Raw genomic sequence first — 20,459 nt, 5'->3', positions numbered from 1 at the left:
GATCACCTCTTCTTAAAACCTCTTGTAATTGGCCCCACCCACCCACCACTGCCTTGGATGCAATCCTGGTTTCCTGCTGTGACCCTGAAAGAACCATTTCATGGTAGAAGACATCAAGGAAAGTAAGAAGGAAAGTGAAAGCCTAGATAAACACCTGCTCTTAGGATTTCCTGGAAATGCGTTACGTGCAGAGTAAATTCAATGATTCTAACATTTTAAAAAGGTGAAAAACCGAGCCATATTTACAGGAGTGTATGGAGCTGCAATGTGTTGAGTTACGATGCATATATATTAACCAAGCAATTGGACAATCCTTTGGTTGGGTGGCAGTGGGTAGTAATGGCGCAGGATGCATATTCCCAACAGTGAGACCAAACCCCACAGGTAAAGGCAGGACCCAGTGTATCACCTGTCTCCCTTTGCCCAAGATGTCCTTGTCCATCTTTCATCTAACAGAATTCACTGAACTAAGACAGAGGCACAGCTGGTCCAATAAGGCTGCAAACACTGGACTCCAAAAGTCATTTCTTTCTCTAACACAAAATACCCTGCTGGCCAGCACTGTCCAGATTGATTCTTTTTTTTTTTTTTTTTAAGGGGATTTCTAGATCCAGGGAGGGAAGTTCCAGGTCTGGACCAGCAGGTTATCAACACTTACATGGAACATCCTCTCCCCACACCAGGCCCATGGAGGCCCACCTGGCCATCCTAAATTTCCTGAAGTGTAAGGTATCACCAATCAGCTGAACACAAACACGAGCTGAAAACACAGTTCTCGGGTCCAATTTCAAACTTTTAAGAATCTTTATCTTAACTCCTTAGAGAACTAGGGACTGAGGAAGAGCTGCCAGGCCACATACTCTATGCTTTGCAATCAATAAAAATTATTTCTACCACCCCAATGTTGGTGATGGGCTTTCTGTGCGTTGAGTGAGCAGACCCATGTTGGGAGATTCTACAGCAACACTCTCAAACAAGCCTGGATGGTTTGTTCTGCAATAATCATGAGATGTGGAGGTTGACACTGTGGCTCAACAGGCTAGTCCTTCACCTTCGGGTGCTGGCATCCTACACAGGTGCCAGTTCATGTCCCTATTGCTCCACTTCTAATCATCCCTGCTTGTGACCTGGGAAGGCAGTAGTGGATGGCCCAAAGCCTTGGGACCCTGCACCCATGTGGGTGACCCCGCGGAAGATCCTCCTGTCAGGCCTGCTTCAGATCATCTCAGCTCTGGCCATTGCAGCCACTTGGGCAGTGAACCAGCAGATAAGAACAATTTCTCTCTTTCTGTCTCTCCTTCTCTCTGTAAATCTGTGTCATAAATTTTAAAATGAACAAATCTTTCAAAGAGAATAGTGAGATGTTTTAGGACTCAAGGAAACTATTAGGGGAAGCTCACAGGCCCTTAGAAGTGTCTGGGCCTTTACTTTCCATTTTTGTGGTTTCTGTTCATCCAAGGCATGCTGTTTGCCAGGCACTGGGCTAAGTGCCTCACATACGTTACCTTGTTTAGTTCTCAAAAACATCCCATTACAAACACATTCTGTGTTAAAGAGGTTAAGTAGCTGCTCAAGTTGGCATGGAAACCCCATCAGAGGAGAAGGGTGGGAAACTGAGTGTTCTGATCCCTGGGGTCACAGGCGCTGCAATGCTGTTGCTTCTGTCTCGAGAAACCGCCTTTACTGATGGAGTGCTGAGCTGAAAACAGCCGCCTACTGCTAATTGCAGGAGAGGAAAACATCTTCTCCCTTCGTGCACCGACCGAATCAACTCTGGCGGTCGCAGAGATGGACAATGTGGTTTTTGTTTTGTTTTGTTTTGTGTTTTACTGCTACTCTAGTCACTTTGAGGACATTGGGGTGGGAACGGCTTTTGCTGTTGGACATGTTGTGGTGACTATGATTTTGCAAGTTAGAAAGGATTCCTCTCTCACAAGCAGTAACACTTACTGTGTGTGTCGTTAATGTAATATTCTACAACTGCCCTGCCAAAGGGAATTTTATGCAGAGATGAAACTGCTCCACCTCTCTGTTGCCCAATACAGTATTCAATGGACAAATAAAACAGCCGAGCAGTTGAAGTGTTGCTATTGTAACCAAGCAGCCTAAATTTTCACCTCACTCAATTTTAATTTAAAATTCAAATTTAACTTGCCTGAAGATACTGACAGTGTGGTCTAAAGCAACAAGCTAAGATGGCCAGATCAGTGAAACACTGCCTTTACTAATAAGAGTATTTACTGCAAACTTTACAGCAATGTAGACAAAACAAGGCCCTGCTTGTTCACAGAGAGGCTTGCCAGCTGCAAGAACTTCCAGCTATCTACTTCACAGCAGACTGAACCACCAGGTAGCTCATGAGAGGTGGACAGTGGGTATGGCACTGACAAACAGCTATGAATTTGATTTTTAGTCCCCAAATTAAAACAAAACTTATCATCAGTCCAATTTCGCAATAAAATAACCTGGCATTAATGACAGGGGACCACATGGAAATAAGTGGCCTTATTTCCAGGAAAATAACCCACATCTCTCATGTATACCGAACAATTAGAATTCCTTCCTTGAGGAAATGCTTTCCTAGACACGAAGGAAAAGACAAAGAGATCAAGTGCACCTTGGTTTGTATCATTCTCTGGGGAATGTTGTTCATGGCATTAGAAAGCCAACCTTCAAGGCTTTTCGCAAAATTTCGAATGGCTTGGGTCAAGGCACCTAAATATGAAAGAATAAAAGCAGAAGAAAAAAAGATAACAAAGAATATTAATCTATACTAGAATAAGGGAAAACACACATCCACAGCATTCAATATTATTCAGTCCTCATCAACAAAACTACAACATTATTCCTAACATTTTATATGATTTTCTTTGCTGGAAGCCATTTTTTCCCAGATACTTATGCCATGTTTTAGGAAATGAAAACATTCAAACTTTGTGGGTTTTTTTCCCCTTACAGCAACATATACCAGCTGTGAATACTTTCTAGCACAGACAAAATACTCCTTTCTTTAGCTTTTTGCTCAAAGCTAAAAGTATTTCCTTTATAAGTTCTTCTGTGGGATTGTTTTTCAAATCAAACCTTTAAATCCATTTTCTTATGTCTGGTTAAAAAGAAAACAAACACAATGTCTTCTGCTTCTCTGCATCTGTTTTGAGTAGAGCCTATGTGCTAGCTAGCTGAAAAGTGAGGCCATTGTTGCAATTATTTGACTTGAAAAGTTCAGATAGCTTTTGTCCAGTTCACCTGGCAGGTAGAGATGAGAGACCAGTGTGAGGAAATCTTTGCCACGGAGGTCGACATTTTAAAATATATTCCTAACAGACTCCACTCCAAACTCTCTTGCATATGGTAAAAACTTGAGCTAAAGATGGGTACCCATAATAGGATATTTTACGGTAGACATAAAGTGATTCCAAGTATCCTGAGTTGTCAGAAGCGATTATTACCATTTTATATGAAGGGATCTTGTTACTGAGGTTGTTGGAAGCAATTCATCCCACAGGATTTAACTTCCTCTGCTTCGAAGGCTCCGTATTATAAGGAGCAGTTTTAGGTAGTTAATCAGTGTTGAAGTACCCATAACCTAAAATTAACCTCTGCATGATGCTTATAATGGGCTATCAAAATCTGCAGTCTAGAATAAGAAACCAAGAATTTATATTTTTGGCCAAGGCGCCCCATAACACTAATGCTAATGATGGTATGCTTTTCGTTGTTTTTTCTTTTTGGGATTCATTTTGGTGCAAAAATATGTCTGACTTGCTTCTCTATTACTTTGTAAAAGGTGTTTGAAAGAATTTAGCGTATCAATTTACTTGCAAAAGACAAAAAATTGCTATTTCATTAACAAACCAGCTCATATTTAAAAAAAGATTTATTGCATTGGTCAGATGACAGCAAAGACTGAAATGATCTAAATGTTGAACAGGAAAAATATCCACAATGTAAGACTCTTAAACAGGAGAACTATCTATTAGAAACCCTCGAATCAGAAATGTCTTAAGAACTAATGTTGCAATCTCCAGTCTCCTATGTTAGCCAAAAAAGGAAAAAGAACGAAAAAGATCTTTGTGTTCATTATGTACTAGAACCATGGAGAGCAGGCGTGAATGGAAATGAAAAAGAGTAAAAAAAAAAATTAACCCGTTTTGAAACTTGATAACATTATGTCCCAGTTTCAACTTAGGCAACCTGCATATTACATGTTTCCTAAGCTAACACAGAATAATTGCTGCATATGACAAAAAGTTAGAACCTATGCATAATCTTTAGAGAAAAAATGAACCTTGTTTTGGAGAAACTTGACAAATTATAAAAGTTTTCTACAAACTAAGCAACTATTACTCTTTTTTTTCTAGTAAATGATATTCTAGGTTATCTTTAAATACACTCACAACTGTACATTTGTTACCAGTTGAATTCTTATACAATACTTCATATTTAATTTTTTTTCTCCTTCTCGGGTAAATGCATTTTAGCATACAGTAGCTTTAAGCTAACTTTAAATTAGTGTGGTGTACAGACTTCTTCTTCTTCTTCTTTTTTTTTTTTTTACTAAAAAAAGAAATTCCATCTGGACAGAAAATGGTAGAGGGAAGTACTAGGTAGTCAGGAAAACACAATTTTTCAAAATACAACTAAGTTTGTTTCTTTGATAAGGATTCATGAGATCAAAATTGCACAGACTGACTGACAAATTTGTACACGCTCATACATGGCTGGCCTGGAATTTCATCTGTATTCTAAAGCTAGCTTATTAAAACCTGCTCAAGATTGACATTAAAAATGTATGCAATCAGAAGTCTGCTGTCTAAACTATATATTGAGCTTGATTTTGTTAGGCCTCACTGTAGACTGGCAATTAAATTTCTGGATGTCCTTGGCTGGGTGGGAATGGTGAGGCATTTTGGCAATTTCCCAGAAATAAAACTGGTTGTCTGCTGAATGCAGAGACAAATTACTTGACAAAATAAACTGGCTTTCAAATTAAAACTTACAAAAGAACGAAGGTCAAGTGTGCTATGTACTTAAAACTACGGAGTTTAAAGTCAAGAAAAACTGATGCACGATTTACATTCGGGAACTGCCACGTTCCCAGGTTCAAGTCTGCTGATGCTAGAGCAGAGGTAAAATCAGAACTCTTTAATTAATTACGGATGCTGCTGATTTGCCTCCAAACAGGAAACACTGCCTGCTCTTCCATCTCATGAGAGAAACTAACTGCACAGTGGTGCTGAGATGTCACAGGCTAATGAGCTACCATATGGAACATTCCACATCTCTGGAGGTTATCACTCCAAGCACAGGGAGCAGGAGCAAAGCAAGGAATATTGGATTTAGGAACTTACAACTATGGCGACACTGCTTCGAAACAACCTTCAGTCAGAAACCTTGGCGCACACAAAGTGCAAGGCATCAGTAAGGTACATAACTGTTAGACAAGGCCAGCTGGACACTTGTTCACTTATTCTTACCTGGTGTGTGTGTGTGTGTGTTCACTGATATTACATGGAAAGGAATCTAAACATCTGTTTCAAGGCAGTGTGCAATATAAGAAAGAATTTTTCATTTGAGGATGTCAACTGTAATTTGCAAAAGAAGAATTACACATTCCCCTTCTGCGACATCTCTACTTACATTTTTCTAGAATAAGTTGCTGCAACTCATTTCCATACACGGTTGCCAATTTCACAAGCCAAAAGATGGAAGTTATTTTATTAATATCAGCATTCAGTGGGAAGTGTACCAGGCAGATATATGTGTAAAACGCTATCAACTGTTTCTCACGGTATCTGTAAGTAGCATTTATGTTGATACTTACAGTAAATAGCTTGGTTTGCTGCAAGGGAGTTCAAAAAGCACCATCACTTACAAAAAGCTAATCTAACCTACGGAGGTAATTCCCATTTGCCTCCTGGTGGGAAAGCAATGGTAGCATTGTAACAAAGGTTTTTCTCTTAGAATGCCTGTTAATTGTTACTGTGACTGGAAACTGCATCTCTAGTCCTTAAAATGATGTAGGTGACAAAGCAAATTCTTTTGTAAAAGGTGTTCAACTTCACTGGAAACCAAGAGAAACTCATTTCAAATCAAAAGATCAATAGTGACCACGTAAGAAGCAAACCTGGCAATTAGAGATTTCAGTCATTTGGGTTTTTTTTTTTTAAGATTTTATTATTATTGGAAAGCCAGATATACAGAGAGGAGGAGAGACAGAGAGGAACATCTTCCATCCGTTGTTTCACTCCCCAAGTGAGCCGCAACGGGCCGGAACGCACCTATCCGAAGCCAGGAACCAGGAACCTCTTCCGGGTCTCCACGCGGGTGCAGGGTCCCAAAGCCTTGGACCGTCCTCGACTGCTTTCCCAGGCCACAAGCAGGGAGCTGGATGGGAAGTGGAGCTGCCGGGATTAGAACCAGCGCCCATATGGGATCCCGGGGTTTTCAAGGCGAGGACTTTAGCCGCTAGGCCACGCCGCCTTTTGTTTGTTTTTTGAAAGGGTTTGTGTTCTTGGAAGAGTAATTTCTTCATGATGGACTGGCCCAGGAGAAGTACTACAACTGGTTTATTGGGGCAGCCAATCTACAATGTGGCCTTTTTTTTTTTTAATCAACAGGAAAATACAAGATTGGAAACAGATCCTTCTCCTTCTTTTACAGTTTTGCTCTAGGCTGCTTTCATGCCATAGTCTATGTTGCATGTTTTCTACTTGGCAAATCTAAATGAGACTAGAATCATTCGAGTTCGCAACGTCACTTCCCCAAACTTCCTGAGTGGAATGTGTGAGAAAAAAAGCATGCGTACTTGTCTGCATTGAACTTACTAGGAATAGGTCTAAGGACGTCGGGGATGAGGATCTCCACCAGAGCCTGGTACATCCCGTGGTCACAGTTACACATCCACTTCAGGACAGACTCGTGTCTGCACAGAGTGATCAACGTTGCTTTCAGAAGTCGACTTTCTATTTCACTCAGATTGCTGGTGTGAATAAATGTAGCAAATGAATAGATGGCAAATGAAGATAGAAAAGAAAATGGACTTTAAAAATAGTTTATCAAATATTACTGAGGCTATAACTCTACCACCATGGCACTGGTACCTCGACCACATATAAGTACACACATAAACACTCCCCCAGAGCTGCCTGTGAACATTCAGGTTTTCTGACGGTATGAAAGGCAGTAATTCCATGAGGATGAAATCACTCCACCGCAGTCCCCCACATCAATAGAAATGGGAGCAATATATCCACACTGAAACCTCAAGAGAGCAATTTGTGGTTTATTTCTGGAATGGCCGAAGCATCAATCTACTCAGTGTTACCTCTAAGGTTCGCAACTGGTATACATATCTTTAATTGATTAGCTCCGTGGTAACTACTCAGCCATGAAAATGAATTGGAAAAGCATATTGATTCTGACCTGGATTCAGTAATGGTAGTGCCGTCAGCTGGAGTTGTGGGAGAATAGCGCCAGAATGTTTGCCACAATTTTTCTATCAGGCTAAACTGAAGATTCACAACAACGTCCCATATCGCCTACAAAGCAAAACAAGATCCACACTGTCTTACAACGGCTTACGGAGATGAATGAAGAGATGTCAGATGGCCAAGGTCTCCTTTGGGCGTATGGGTTAACTACCTGGTGAAACACAGCTAAAACTTAATAACGGTAACAGGGAATAGAGGTTCACTAGAAAAAAAATAAAAAGGAGAGAAAGTCACACTTCAGTGAAGGATTCAGCTAGTCATGGCTTCACAGCCCGTTTTCTCCTTCTTCTACTCTCAGGGCTTGCTGGCTTTCTTCTGTTTTTGCTTTTGTTTTCCCCTACCTCTACCCACAGCTCACTCTATTTATAGTCTACATGGATATTGTCACTCTTTCCATTCTCAGACCCAGAAGGGCAGAGGGCACAGATTCAAATGTTATTGGTCCTCTGGGGGACAGGTGACCGTGAGCCGTGGTGAGCATGGAAGTGATGGGTGTGGAGGTGCTTATGTGTGGTAGATGAGCTGCAACTGAAGTAGCTAAGGCTGCTGATTCTGGGCTTGCTCCTGGGAGCCCCCAGCCTGGCCAGCAGCCTGCAGAGGACTAACGCATCTCAAGACACCAGAAAAAGCATGACAGCCATCAATCTTTGGTTACGCAACAGGTCCCATTCAATTCAACAGAGCCTATCTTATCTGTCCATACTCCCTTTAGAGAACAGCTTTAGGACTATCTGCTTATCCACCCTTTGCAGGGAGGGGGCTCCCCAAATCACACTCCTTTGACTTGTCTTATAGAACACATTCTAGGCCTATCAAGGGCATTTTTTTTTTATGATGACAGCTAAAATTTGTCACTTTCCCTATTAGTTTTTGATGAGCATACTTCATTTCATCCTTGCATCACAATTAATTGATAAAGTAGCTTTCAGATAAAAGCAGGCACAAAATCAAAGGACAGGACAACTTTCTTGTTCAGAGAACACATGACATTGTCACTATTTTGAGTATTAAAAGAGAAGTGTTGTCCCTTTAATGATTTTTGAAAAGGTGATGGATGTTTGGTACTATGCTGGACATCCACTGGGACAACCACACCCAACATTTTGCATGCCTGCTCCGTTTCCAGTTCCAGCTTTCTGCTGATGTACACCCTGGGCAGCAGAAGTAAATGGCTCAAGTACTTGGGAATCCCACCCATCCATGTGGAAGACCGGGACTCAGTCTTCTGGGTTTGGTGAGGCCCAGCCCCAGGAATTGCAAGCATCCACACAGAACCAACGGATAAGAAATGTGTCTAGTTCAAATTAAAAACAAATGATCTCTTTTTTAAAAGATAAAAGTAGGTAACAGAGAATTTAACCTGTTTCATGTCATTAGCACTGAAGACAGGACAAGCGAAAAAGCCTCAACAAAGGCTATGAGAAATGCCTCAATTGGCTAATCCTCCCCTGGCAGGCGTCAGGATCCCACATGGGTGCCCATTTCTGACCCATCTGCTTCACTTCCCATCCAGCTCCCTGCATGAGGCCTGGGAAAGCAGTGGAAGTTAGCCCAAAGCCTTGGGACCCTGCACCCATGCGGGAGATCTGGAAGAAGCTCCTGGAATTTATAAATTCCTGGCTTTGGACTAGCTTAGCTCCAACTGTTGTGACCATTTGGGGAGTGAATCAGTGGATGCAAGATCTTTCTCTGTCTCTCCTTCTCTCTGTAAATCTGATCTGCCTTTCCAATAAAAATTAATAAATCTTAAGAGAAGAAAGTCTCGCCAAGAGCTACTGAACTCACAGAAAATGAAGAACATCTGGGCAATCTGCAGAGTACAACTAAGTATTTCAGGCAGAAAAAAAAAAAAAAAACCCTGAAAGACACAATAACTTCATAGTTCTAGAATGTGTGCCACAATTGTGGAGAACAGCTGATGTTAAAAAAGCTCTAAGAGCTTTGCAAATATTAACATCTGTGTGTTGGTGTTTTGTGTGGACTAGCACAAAATGTTCCAAGTAGTTGGACAAGGAAAATGGAGAGAAAGGGACAAATTAATTACAACTTTTCATTAACAATATCAGCGCAAACTGGAGGCCGTAGAAATATAGCACATATATATGGTTATCTATCACTTTAGGCAAAACCAGAAACTTCTCAAGAGGGAAATTATTACACCCGTATTCCTAATTGTAATGTGCGCCCAAACTGAAAACTATCTCTGAGAGTGTTAAGCGACTACTGTCGCTTTCCCTAATACCTACACATTCCAACTGTTGAGGCTGCTGAATCAGTATCATGTTTATGATGAAAAAAAAAAACCCTCCCAGCAGCAAATGGCATAAAATATTAAATTTGTTCCTTACACAATAAAACCAAGTATTAGTTATAAAATGGCTTTGATAAACTAAACAATTCCAACAGGCAAATAGATTGACTAAGGTTTCTCTGACAATAAAAACCTGAGTAAGATATTTCAGTGTATCATACATTTGGATCTCTTTGAATTAAATGATCTCAATCAATCAGTTTTTAAAGATTGATTGAGCTATCTGAAAGGCAGATATCTCTCATTCTCTCAAACATACATGACAGAATATATGTGATATATACATATATGACAGAGAGAGAGAATGAGATTGAGGGAGAAGATACAGAGATCCTCCATTCATTGGTTCATCCCCCAAATGGCTACAGTAGGCAAGGCTGGGCCAGTCTGAAGCCAGTCCAAAACCAGGAGCTAGGAGCTGCTTCTCAATCCCTCACACAGACGCAAGGGCCCATGAACTTGGGCCATCTTCCACTGCTCGCTAGGCACATAAGCAGAGAGGTGGCTTGGAAGTGCAAAGTCCATGCTCCAACAGGCACCATGTGAGAATCGGGCGACGCAGGCAGCAGCTTCACCTGATATGCTACCACTGCAGACTGCAAGAAAGAAAACTCATTTAAGTCACGTTCGAGGCAACTTTAAAAGTGAAAAGACGTACCATTTGTCTACCCACTTTCAATTATGTTCAGATTAAATCTAGAAGGAAATATAAATGAAAACCATCCATATTTTACCAGCTATGGGGTGCCATTTTCTACACAGATGACATGGCCCTAGCTCTTCATAGAGAATATATCAGTAAATGACGTTCATGCAAATTGTAATCCAAATAAGCATCCCATCTTATCAATGGCGCTGACTTAGAACAATCCTACTGTATACAAACACCTAATGAGATAAAGAATCATGCTTCTTATTATTTGTTGCATGCATATGAGAAACTAAAATAATGAAAACTGTATTAGCATTGGCTGGTGTGCTTAAAGCAATGTGCACCCCGGCACACAGATGTGAGGGGCTATTTAGAGAACCTAGACAGAATTCTTACTGGCTATGATGATGACAGCACAGAAATAATTCTTAACTCTATTTATAAGGACAAGTCAGAAATTTTCAAATATTGGGAAAAGCAGTCAAAGGGAAAGAACGCGAAATAGCTTCCACTATTCCAAGATGTGCTAGGAACTGGCAGGACATGCAGCAATCCACTTTTGGCACATGTTATGCTAACAAGGAAAGAACTTGCCCTTGGTTGTTAATAACCTATCACCCTTGACAAGCTCTCAGGTTCACTAAAATAATTCTAATTTTTTGAAGTGGGAAAAGAAAAATCTGTGATTGTTATGAGCTGAGACCTCGTAAAGCGTACTGCAGTGTCAGTAGTTGGGAGGACTGCCCTGCAAATCCAACAGCCTAGCTTTGACTTCCAAGTAGATCACAAACACCCCTGGAATAAAGACTTAAATTCTAAATCAAATTTTCTTTCAAAAGGAGAAGCACTTTAGAAACTCTCATTGTAGTCCATTATTCCTTCTCTACCAGGTGAGTTGAAGGTAAATTAGCATGCTGGCATGGAGAGATCCCGCCTTCTAGAAAAATGCAGACCATTTCAAAGTAGTGGGAGGCAGGGGAAAAGAACAGAACAGAAACCTTTGTGAACTGCAACAACGAAACAACACTGAAGTCTCAAACCATCTGGGGAGGGAACTTAACATGCTCTGCTAAACATTTCTAGAAATTACTTTTAAGAAAAAATACACATTTGTGATACAGAAATCCAAAGGTTAAAGGGAACATATTGAAAAATTAAGCCCGTCACCCAGACTCTCGTCACCCACTTTCCTTCACAGAGACACCTGCTGCTTATTCGTTGGCGCTCTCTGCTGGGAACGCATGCACATACGTGCTTTCTTTCACCCAGGTGACCCAATGATTTTGCATCTTGCTGATTATGCCAAATCTTGCAGCCTATTTTATTTTAAATAAATTTAAAGTTGGTTGTTCTTTATAATGGCTGTATAGTATTCCAATCTATAGCTCACCTATTTTTTTTTATCCAGTTCTCTATTGGACATAGGAAATTGCAATTAATCGTATGCATTACAAAGAACAGTGTGACAAATGTGTACCCATGTACCTACTCTTGTGCAGTGGACACCTATAAGAGCTGCTACAGCAAAGCACTCCTATTCGGACAGGCTTAAGAAACACAGACTAAAGTTTATTCTCACTTTCCTGTATTTCTCACCTTGAAACAGGAAAGGAGAAAAATGAATTTGTTCGTGCCCAAAGAGATGCTCAAAAGAATTGGCACTCGCTTCATCTAAGAAGTTGGATTATTTTAATAAGTTGTCTCACAAGACCTAGCATGTGTTCATACTACGTCTGCAATGCCTTACCTCACAGTGCTCTCAATAAAGACTCTGCAGTGACTTGATATCCTCAAAGGTAGTACCATCTGGCAGGGAAGAGATCTCAACTTCTCCAAACTCCGGAAGGGCTCGCGATGCATCTGTTACCATGACAACACAACAGCACAAACAGCTCTCTCAGAAACTGCCAATTACACATTAATGAGTGAAAATTTAAGGGAAACTAAAAATGAGGGAAAAAAAAAAACTGGAGGCAAAAGGTACAGAGAGCCAAAGCTTTTCATCTTAACATCTTACAAGCAAAAACGTAGGAACGTCTACAGCGCAAAATGTGGAGAGGATACACCTAAGAATTTTGTGCAAACTAAATTTATACTACAATTATGTCGGAAATCAGGTATCACAGCCTCCTACTGGTATCTCGAGTCTGATACCATTTTTACTTACATGTGTTATTATTATTATATCACTGAACTACATAAAAAAATAAATCTGGCCTTAAACTTAGCATGCTTGCATCTGTTATATAGTCATAAACTTGAAAGCTATAGAAAAAAATTACAACAACAACAAAAAAAACCAAAAAACCCCATTAAACTTAGCAACAACTAATTTAATGTGACTGGTTGGTGCTGAATTCCTCTAACAGCATGAACATGCTGTTGGCTGCCGCGGCGCACAGTCTTTGGGGTTTGATGGGCCTACATAACATCACTTCCCGGTAGCTGCGACTCCCTTAACTCTTCTACATTCAAAGGACCATGAAATGTTTCTCCACACAGAAGACAGGGACATCACATGTGCTTCCTGGAGAAGGTATAACGGACAGTTAAGTCTCCGCTCCTGCTAGCACTGCACAACCAATATCCTTTACTTTGGTCCTTGCCTTCTCACATACCTAAACACAAATGTGGAAACCAGAATTGCAGTTTAATTTAGTACTAATTCTTCAGACAACTCAGAATAAATGGGACATGCCATGGACCCAATTTTTCTTTATATTATTTCTTTATAATATAATTTTTCAGATCCAAGACTGTATGTATGTCTTTCATATATCCAAGCTATAAGAATTTTCTTGGCACTGCAAGAGTAACTACAAGTAAACACAACACAATTCAGTTCACAAAAGCCAATTAATTTAAATAATGAAAAACAATTTTGTAGCAATAAGTATTTAACTCATATGCATTAAAAAGTCTTGACATTCTAAAAATAAGCTCCAGTGAATAAGAGAAAGCAAATCACTATCGTTTGATGTGAACACTTTCAGTACTTCCTCAACAACAACAAAGCCTTTCTAATTAACATCTGTTATGACACTGCACTTGGAGAAACTACTATGAGTATTGTTTTCAAAATCCTATAGCAGCTAAAATGCATGAAACTTTCACATACCTAAAAACTGCTGATGATGTTGGCTTTGGGCAATTACAGTTTGCCCAACAGATGTGCCTGTCTGTTGACCACTTCCTGTGAAACCATCTGTGACCCCATCCACTTTCTGCATAGGCTTGTACCTGAAAACATTAGGTGGAAAAAAAACAAATCAACCAAATTAGTCCTTGCTAGTTTTCGTACTATCCAAAATTCCCAGGCGTTTGATTTTATTGTCTTCTTTAATGTATTATGAGAGTCAGAATTTTACTTTTTCCTTAACAGTCTCATAAAGTTATGAGGCAGAATTCTTTTTCAACCAGAAAAACAAACAGGAATGAGACACAGAAAGAGGATCTGTTTTGGAAAATACAGAAATTTACCTAAGCATGAAATAATTATGGTTTAGATAGATACAGCGGCAACATATTCATAATTACATTTTCAACTGACATTTTGAAAGTAGTTTCAATGACCAATGGAAAAAGGTACAAATATGTGAAATACATTGGGATTGTCACCTGAACAAGTATCTAAGAGTTCAGTCTCAGATTGACCAATGGTCTTCAGTCTCTTTATCGCTCCAAAGCACATCAGCTTACAAATCCCATAACAAGCTCTCTCATATCCCCTGCCAAGTCCCATAGGTCTCAGTGTATACATCTTTCTTCATTATCATCCCCACCTGCAAATACCCAGCCTGTAAGCCTGTATCATCTTAGACATGCAAAAATGAACGCACAAAGAGAGTTCACCAAAGTAAAATGAATGAATGGCACCAAAATGGCCACAGTTACAGATTCATCTTTAAGTCCTAATTATACCTACTTATCTATGTCTCATACCTCTAAACAGAGAAAATGTGCCTTAGCACATGAGCAAGAGGCCAGGAATTCACAGGAAAGAAATAACATATGAGAAAACTGTGCAGCTCCCCGAGGACAAGCAAACAAACGTAAGTAAGCATCAACTCGAGTTGCCTGATTTGTTCAGATGCTCACGTATTCATCGCAATTTCTGAGGCTGGGAAATAACAGAGAAGCATGGAAAAAAAACTAGAATCTGCAATAAGCTCATCACCGTGAGATTTTATCATTGCCATTATGAGATGTGTCCGCTTTTTTCTCCCCCTATTTTCCCATTTCTCATTATATAAAAATCCTAACCACCTTTTTGTTTCCTACACTAATGCAATGCAAGTGTATTATCAATGCAAAGCTATTATGAATTATAATTCCTACGTCTGTCAACAGGACATTCTCAAAGTTGTGTGCACCCTTACAATAGATAAAATCAATGGAGCTGGTACAATATCTCACGCCCCAATACTCAGGTGTCTTAGTGAAATGATTCAATCTTGAACAGTACCAATCATAACTGATAGAATCGAAACTCAGAAAATTACCAAGTTTCTCACAACAACACTTACATTTACTTCTTACATAATAGCATCAAACAACTATGAAAAACAAAAATGAAGTCAGAGGATGAAGAACAAGGTAAACAATATTCTTGTATTTCTTTTTAATTTTAGTAATGCCACTCATTACAAAAATACTAGTTGCTTTTTAATAATGATATGACAGATTTTTAAGTCTGCTCTTTTCATTTAATGGAAGAATCTTCTGGAAAAATTTCTCAACTCAGGCCACACCAAGAGACAGCAAAAGAGCAAGTATTAGGACATACAAGTAACACTTAAGAAAAGCTAAATGTGTTTCTGATTTTTTTTTCCACTGTAAAGAACTGTTGTAGAGAAACAGAGACCCTGTGGGAGGCGCGTGTTTTGTGTTCTTGTGTGTGGGAGCGGTGCGTTCCAGCAGACTTGAGTGATTTTATCCTAACTTCATTTATGAAAGTTTCTTATCTTCATGAATAACATTCCATTTTTCTTTTGATGTTAGCTTCCCTTGTTTTCAACTATGAGATCTCATGTAACTAACAACATCATAAAATTGCTTAGTATGTTCCTTCACTTAAGTCAATGGAGTTTGGATGCATTGACTTTAAACAGAAGTAGGTGAAGGAATTGGGCTTGCTTACCCTGGCGGAGTTTTTCACATGTAAATACATAAATATGTGTAGCACATTCCACATAAATTATGAAGCAATAGACTTTGCCCAGCTACACTTTACATACTTCCCTTATTGTACGCAGTAGTCATGAAGGACAGGCAGAATTTAACCAAAAAAAAAATACATATTGCTCTTAAATTGTATGTGTTCAGATGGTAGAAGTTATTGTAATCTGCTTACAAACAGTGCAACCTATAACCCAGAAGAAAAATTATCTGCTTTCTTAGCAAGATGGGGATAACTGTTAGTATGGGGGACAAAAGTTCCTAAAGGAAGAAAATAACACATTTTTTATAAGAAATGAAAATCCAGATGCACGTATCAATGCACTGTTGTGCTTACTACAGAAGTTCCTAAAGGAAGAAAATACCACATTTCCTATAAAAAATGAAAACCCAGATGCACGTATCAACGCATTATTGTGCTTGCTAACACCTATATTGAGTGGGAAGCACCAATTCAAGGTTTACTTACTATATTAAGCCAGATGTGGACTATCTACCAACAGTAGCAAGAGAAAAAAGCATGTAGAAAAATGTAAAGTGTACAATAGTGTTGGTGGAAATTTAAGTTGGTGCCGCCACTGTACACAACATATGGAGATCCCAGAAAACACTGGAGATGGGTCTCCGTGGGATCTAGCAATGTCATTTACTGGATGTTTACCTAAAAGATATGATCTCACTGCATCAGAAAGATACCCACAGTCACCGGAGCCGGAACTCAATCAAGGTGGTCATCATCACATGAATGGATAAGGAAAGCATAAAACACATACACAGTAGAATATTAGCTATAGAGGAGAATGAAGTCCTGTTGTATGTAGCAAAATTCAATGGAAATTGGAGGACATCTACCATTAAATGAAGTCAGTCACGCACAGAAAACCAAAACCAACTATTTTGGTTGGTTTCCCAAAAACTCTTATGCCTTGATCCAGCCTCGATCCAGGAAACAAAATCTTGGGAGAACAAAATTTATCTGGTTATTTGAACAAATTTCTGAAATGTAACTTACGTAGTGTCTTAAGTAACTTAGGCAACACGAGTCTTTTGCTATGATACAAATTCCTTTATTTTAAAATATACACATTAAAATACAGGGAATTAATTTTTAACAAATCTTTCAAGACTAAAGTTGGAAAATATAAATAAATAGCTTGAAATGGATGCATGGATGAGTGTTCAATATAATTCATTTTGTCATACCATGAACTTTCCTTAATATATATCAGATCAATTCAAACAATTATTTGTTTACTATTTTACCTCGGTTCAGGTAATGTAGCTGCATGGTTTTCAGAAGGTGAGACAATTTTCTTGAGAGGTGTTTCAGGATTTATTGACTTCAGCACTATCTTAACTCTTTCTGGATTTCTAATGATATTCTTTGAATTGAAACATAGCTCTTAAGATTCTTCTACTTTTGTACACTAATAATCACCCTCAAAAATAAATTGTAAAAACCAGGAGAGCTTTTCACTGAAAACAAACAACAAACTCCTCTGGGCTGAGTCCTTTAAAAACTAAACTTTCAGTATTTAATAGTGTTACCTTTCCTTAACCACCACTTATTTTATAAATTCATTATTTTAAGATTAGGTTTTATTATGGTAGATTCTTGGTGCTCCTGAGTCATATGTGCTCTGAGAGGGACCTGCACAGCATCAAGTGAAGAAACAATTCTTGGCTGCAAAATTAGTAAGAGGCAAATGATAATTTTAACAGCTTGCAACTCCATGGGCAATCAGAGCTAAAGTTGCTAATAATTAAGAAATGAAAGAAAATCTATTGCTTTAATAGCTGAGTGTACATATGAAACCTGTTACCAACACAGAGAACTTGGAAAATTATTAGGAATCTTCCCCTATGGTGCTACTCATAGTTGGTATTTAGGATTTGGACAGCTGTAACACTCCTGTAAAAGTAATATTCTGCCAATAATCCCACACGGATATTGAACCAATACATTGGAAGTCAAAGAACAGTGAGCACTTACCATTGTATTTAACTGACAGTATCAAGTGGAAAGATTTTCAATAAGCTAAATTCAAACATTTGGATAAGCCCCTACAAAGCAGTTGAAAAACGACACTTACAGAATGTAAAAGCTGAACTGTACAGCTGAATAGAGTAATTATTATGCTTGGACTTCCAGAAAGCACACAATCATTTAAGTCACAAGTATAAAGCTAAGTGTTGAGCTCAAAGTCAGGGCAGAAGACCACAGTTTCATACTGTAGTCTTGCAAGGCTCTTTAGAAAACACCCAGGAAGTCTTTAGATAAGTGGGTATCTGAAAACAACCAGGTGATCCAAAACAGGAATGCATCAGAAGAAAATGGTGAAAGTGTAGCCCTCCATTCTACAGTTTGCTCTTGGAAGTCACACTGAATTTGATGCATTTAAACAACCACCCCCGCCTCCCGGGTTAACTGGTAACGATTTTGTTCATCCCTTATTGCTGGTGGCTCTCTGAATATTTTTCTCCATTAACTTTACACTTAAAAATTAGTAAATGTAAAAAAAAAGAGAGAGGAAAAAAATTCCATTCAAATGGGATAGTCGTGTTGATTTCAGCAGAGAAAGGAGCAGGCTGACTGCGTTGGCTAAAGTGACAGGACTGGCTCTCACTCATTCTTAACCTACATGATCAAAGCTTACAGGGCATTCAATGAGCCCACTGCCTCACTAGGTGCTGCAGAGGCCGGAAGAGGCATACACATTCCCTGATCTCAGGAATCGTTAACAGAAGAGATTTATGTTTACATACCAAACTGTTCCATCCTTGCTGCAAATGCACATGCCTTGTTTTATCCACAGTTGACCCTATGTTAAACAGATTCAAGAGGGGTAGCCCTCCTGACCCTCTATTTGCAAAATGGTAATCTGGCTCCCCTAACGCCAGCACATCCAGAAAAATAAGAACAAAAAAGGCAATACATAATAACTGTGAAAGGAGACCACACATAAATGACGGTGTCTTGAAAAAGCTCCTGAAAGTGTACATCATCCTTTAATTGAATTATTCCATTCACTTTTTGAAGTGACCTGATTAAGTACTTTACATGAATGATTCGTTTTATCATTGCTGAGCTGTGGTTATTTATGATTCTCATATCTTCGATGGAAAATGTGACCGTTACATTGGGGAGCAATACAGTGGTGCAGTGTGAATGAAATACTCCGGTGCCCTGATTCTTAGTCTGTTAAAGTGCACAGGCACCTGATCACCTTCTCGCTAGAGACTCTTGTTACTGCTAGTTGTCCCTGAGTGATTTACCAGCACTAATGCTGAGCCCTGTAATGGTCTCAGGGAATTCATGATCTAGGAGGGGAATCAAAAAGAAAAAGTATTAACAATTATCAAAGTTGGAAGCTACCAGCCTGAAATACAAAGTAGTGAAACTTCCAAACACTGCAACACTCCTGCAGAAGAATCTTTTCTATATTGCGGACAGCATAATAATTATCATAGTAATTATTGTCAAATGCAGAAGTATTTCAAGTAACTTAAAAAATCGGTGGGGTAGGACTTTGGTAAAAACTTTATTCACTTCTTGGGATGTCCACATTTAACATCAAAGTGCCCAGTTCAAGTCCCAGTTTTCCTACCTCTGCTCTAGTTTCCTGCGTTAACGTACCCCAGGGAGGCAATGGACAACACCTCAAGTACTAGAGTCCTCCCACCGACCCAGGAGACTCCTGGTCTCCTGGCTCTGGCCTGGCACAGCCAGAGCTGTTGCAGGCTGTTGGGATTAAAGCAGCAAATGGAAGATCTCCCTGTTTCTACTTGTCTCTGCTGTTCTAATAAACTGAAAACAAATTAGGCCGAGAACTCTGAGGTCATCCATTCCCTATTAGGTATTTTTTATAATTTTGCAGACATAGGACTTCCTCCCTTCCCTCTCAGCCACATACCCCTTTCTCCCCGGTCACTGTTTTCTGTGTAGTAAAACAGTCTATTAGGTGTAGTCTTGACTCCAGCTTTCTGCTCTTTGTGCGGGTCATGACACTGTTGGTATAGGCAATGGCAGAAAGCTTAATAATCTGTAGTCTAGGTATATTTAGAAGTTTCATTGGGAGCCTACTTTTATTCAGTAGAAAGGATGCATTATGTCAACTTTCTTTTGATTCCTGGATTCCGATATTGAAGACAAGCTTGGGCGATAGATGATGGGATACAAGTCATTTTTAGTTTTCTTTTGGTAGGCAGCAGTGTTAGCTCGACTACTTGGGTCCCTGTCACCCACATGGAATACCCAGCTTGAGTCCCAGGGTCCTGGCTATGGCCTGGGCCACTCCTGGCTATTGCAGACATTTGAGATGAGCAATGGATAGAAGAAATGTTCCTATCCTCCCTTCAAACAAAATGAAAATAATCTTTTTAAAGATTCCTTTATTATTTTTATTGGGAAGGCAGATTTACAGAGAGAAGGAGAGACAGAGAGAACAATCTTTCATTCACTGCTTTACTCCATAAATGGCTACAATGGCCAGAGCTGAGCTGATCCAAAGTCAGGAGCCCGGAACCTCCTCCAGGTCTCTCACGTGGTTGCAGGGTCCCAAGGCTTTGGGCCATTCTCCACTGCTTTCCCAGGCCACAAGCAGGGAGCTGGATGGGAAGTGGAGCAGTCGAGACATGAACTGGTACCCAAAATGGATTCTATTGCACTGTGCCCCAAATTTTAAAAACATTTTAGAGAGAAGAAGGGAGATGGTTTCTAAATGATGCATTCCTTTTCTCTTTTACATTCTATGATCCTGTGATATAGTTTCAAGACATGCCATATTCTGTATATAATGTGCAACTGGTATGTGTGAGTATTTAT

General features: G+C 39.5%; 1 protein-coding gene across 1 annotated transcript in view; it reads right to left on the bottom strand.

The window, feature by feature from the left end:
• Positions 1-20,459, bottom strand: part of LOC131478434 (transcription factor RFX3-like) — a 116,318-nt gene that overhangs the window by 1,232 nt on the left and 94,627 nt on the right. The window contains 5 exon segments of the mRNA XM_058657693.1: positions 2,618-2,715; positions 6,828-6,982; positions 7,426-7,541; positions 12,204-12,316; positions 13,575-13,696. Coding sequence (XP_058513676.1) covers positions 2,618-2,715; positions 6,828-6,982; positions 7,426-7,541; positions 12,204-12,316; positions 13,575-13,696 — 604 coding nt within the window.

This window comes from Ochotona princeps, chromosome 33 (genome assembly GCF_030435755.1).
Source record: "Ochotona princeps isolate mOchPri1 chromosome 33, mOchPri1.hap1, whole genome shotgun sequence".
Taxonomy (NCBI): domain Eukaryota; kingdom Metazoa; phylum Chordata; class Mammalia; order Lagomorpha; family Ochotonidae; genus Ochotona; species Ochotona princeps.
Note: the sequence above shows the minus strand (reverse complement) of the source record. Positions and strands in the feature narration are given on the sequence as shown.